Source organism: Perkinsus marinus (assembly GCF_000006405.1).
Source record: "Perkinsus marinus ATCC 50983 genomic scaffold scf_1104296928222, whole genome shotgun sequence".
Lineage (NCBI taxonomy): Eukaryota > Perkinsozoa > Perkinsida > Perkinsidae > Perkinsus > Perkinsus marinus.
Genome location: NW_003216896.1, coordinates 1 through 1,683, shown reverse-complemented (window position 1 = coordinate 1,683; position 1,683 = coordinate 1). Strand labels below are relative to the sequence as shown.

General features: G+C 48.6%; 2 protein-coding genes across 2 annotated transcripts; both read left to right on the top strand.

Moving 5' to 3' along the window:
- Window positions 1-202: 202 nt before the first annotated feature.
- Pmar_PMAR002491 (conserved hypothetical protein) lies at window positions 203-850 on the top strand (the record flags this gene model as incomplete). The annotated part of the gene is made up of 3 exons (XM_002788383.1): window positions 203-275; window positions 322-380; window positions 422-850. The coding sequence occupies 3 exons, from the start codon at window positions 203-205 to the stop codon at window positions 848-850; spliced, it is 561 nt and encodes a 186-aa protein (XP_002788429.1).
- Window positions 851-1,231: 381 nt separating this feature from the next.
- Window positions 1,232-1,538, top strand: Pmar_PMAR002490 (hypothetical protein; the record flags this gene model as incomplete). The annotated part of the gene is made up of 1 exon (XM_002788382.1): window positions 1,232-1,538. A coding segment is annotated over one exon (307 nt), but the record flags the coding sequence as incomplete, so codon positions are not given.
- Between the last annotated feature and the right edge of the window lie 145 nt (window positions 1,539-1,683).

The window sequence follows — 1,683 nt, the reverse complement described above, 5'->3', positions numbered from 1 at the left end:
GGGTCACTGCGGCCGCCACGCTCGTGTCAGATTCTGATGAAAACCAGGAGGAGATCACTTCACAGAGTGTATCATCTCTGAGTGACAATGAGCTCACTGACTTCGACCCGATAGCAGAAGCTTCAAGGTACACCTCACTGTGTATTATCGTTACCACTCAGCCTGGCAGCTCTATGATCCGAATGATACGGGGTATGTCGACATGAAAACGGTGAAGGAGTTCTTCAAAAAGGCTGGTTATGGCCTGTTGTCCGAGGGTGACGTGGACGCTATATGTAAGTCTGCTCTGGAAAGATCTGATGGCATGTCGTTTCACTTTAGTGCAAATGGCGGATGCTGATCGCGACGGCAAACTTGGTCTCGGGGATTTCAGGAAACTGGTAAGAAAGGATTTGAAGCTAGTGTGGACCGGTCATGAAAGATTCGTATCGGCCAAGAGGCTCCGTCTACTGAGGTCGATGCTCTAACAACTGAAGGCGATGTTGTGCCCACAGAGAATGGTGGTTTGACCACTGAAGGCGACGGTGTGCTCACAGAGAATGGTGGTCTGACCACTGAAGGCGATGGTGTGCCCACAGAGAATGGTGGTCTGACCACTGAAGGCGATGGTGTGCCCACAGAGAATGGTGGTCTGACCACTGAAGGCGATGGTGTGACCACAGAGAATGGTGGTCTGACCATTGAAGGCGATGGTGTGCCCACAGAGAATGGTGGTCTGACCACTGAAGAAAACAATGAGCCTATGGAGAATGGTGATCTGATCACAGAGAGCGCTACTGTGCCCACAGAATCGCATTCTCCAACTAGTGGAGGCAACATCCCATCTACAGAAGTCGAAGCTTTAACCTAAGGCATGTCACAATGTACTTATCGTGGTTGTATCAAATACTTCGATCACAATTGCTCGTTGCGTTCCCCGAGTTGGTGATAACTGCCACGATGAAGATATTCCATAGGGTGAATCAAATAGATCAGATAGTCGCTCTGAGTGAACCAGCTAGAACACACTGCTGACGACACACCGACTCGATTCGAAATAATGCCATCATGGAGAAAAAGATGCGAATAATCACGGAACAAGTTGCAAGAGAAAATACCTCGAATCCGCCTAGCTTTTGAGAAGACAGTTCCTGTGTCGCTGTCTCAGTCATCGCAGCTGGGACAATGGCGCAATTCCCGCTAAGTATAACTGCTTGCTTTAAAGTGGTTTTACTTTTGTTTGTGTTTCATAATGTTTAACTCAGTTATAGTATTAGCAGGATATCTCCTGATATCGACATTCACTGTGACATCAGCAGATCACGCTGATGACGTTGTGAAGACTCTCAACAAGAGATTCAACGACGGCCACCCCACTGATGATCTTTCCGAGGCCGGTGTCCTCATGCATCAATATGATAACCTCGGAGCCGCAGACTATAATGAGTTGTGGCGACCCTACACTGCCCAAGAATGTTCTAATGTCACGGCTCATGCCAACTGTCAGTACTCCGATAGGATATCTTGTCTTCTCATCAACAATGAAGTCCGCAGCCCTGGTGACGGACGTATTCCACTTTATACATATACCCGTGGTGGTACTATCGAGGACCCCGACACACGCAGGTTACGTGTTCCTATTCCGAAGATGGTGGCACCATGGACCGAAACAACGGTGGTTGTGGTTGCCACAGTGGTGATGTG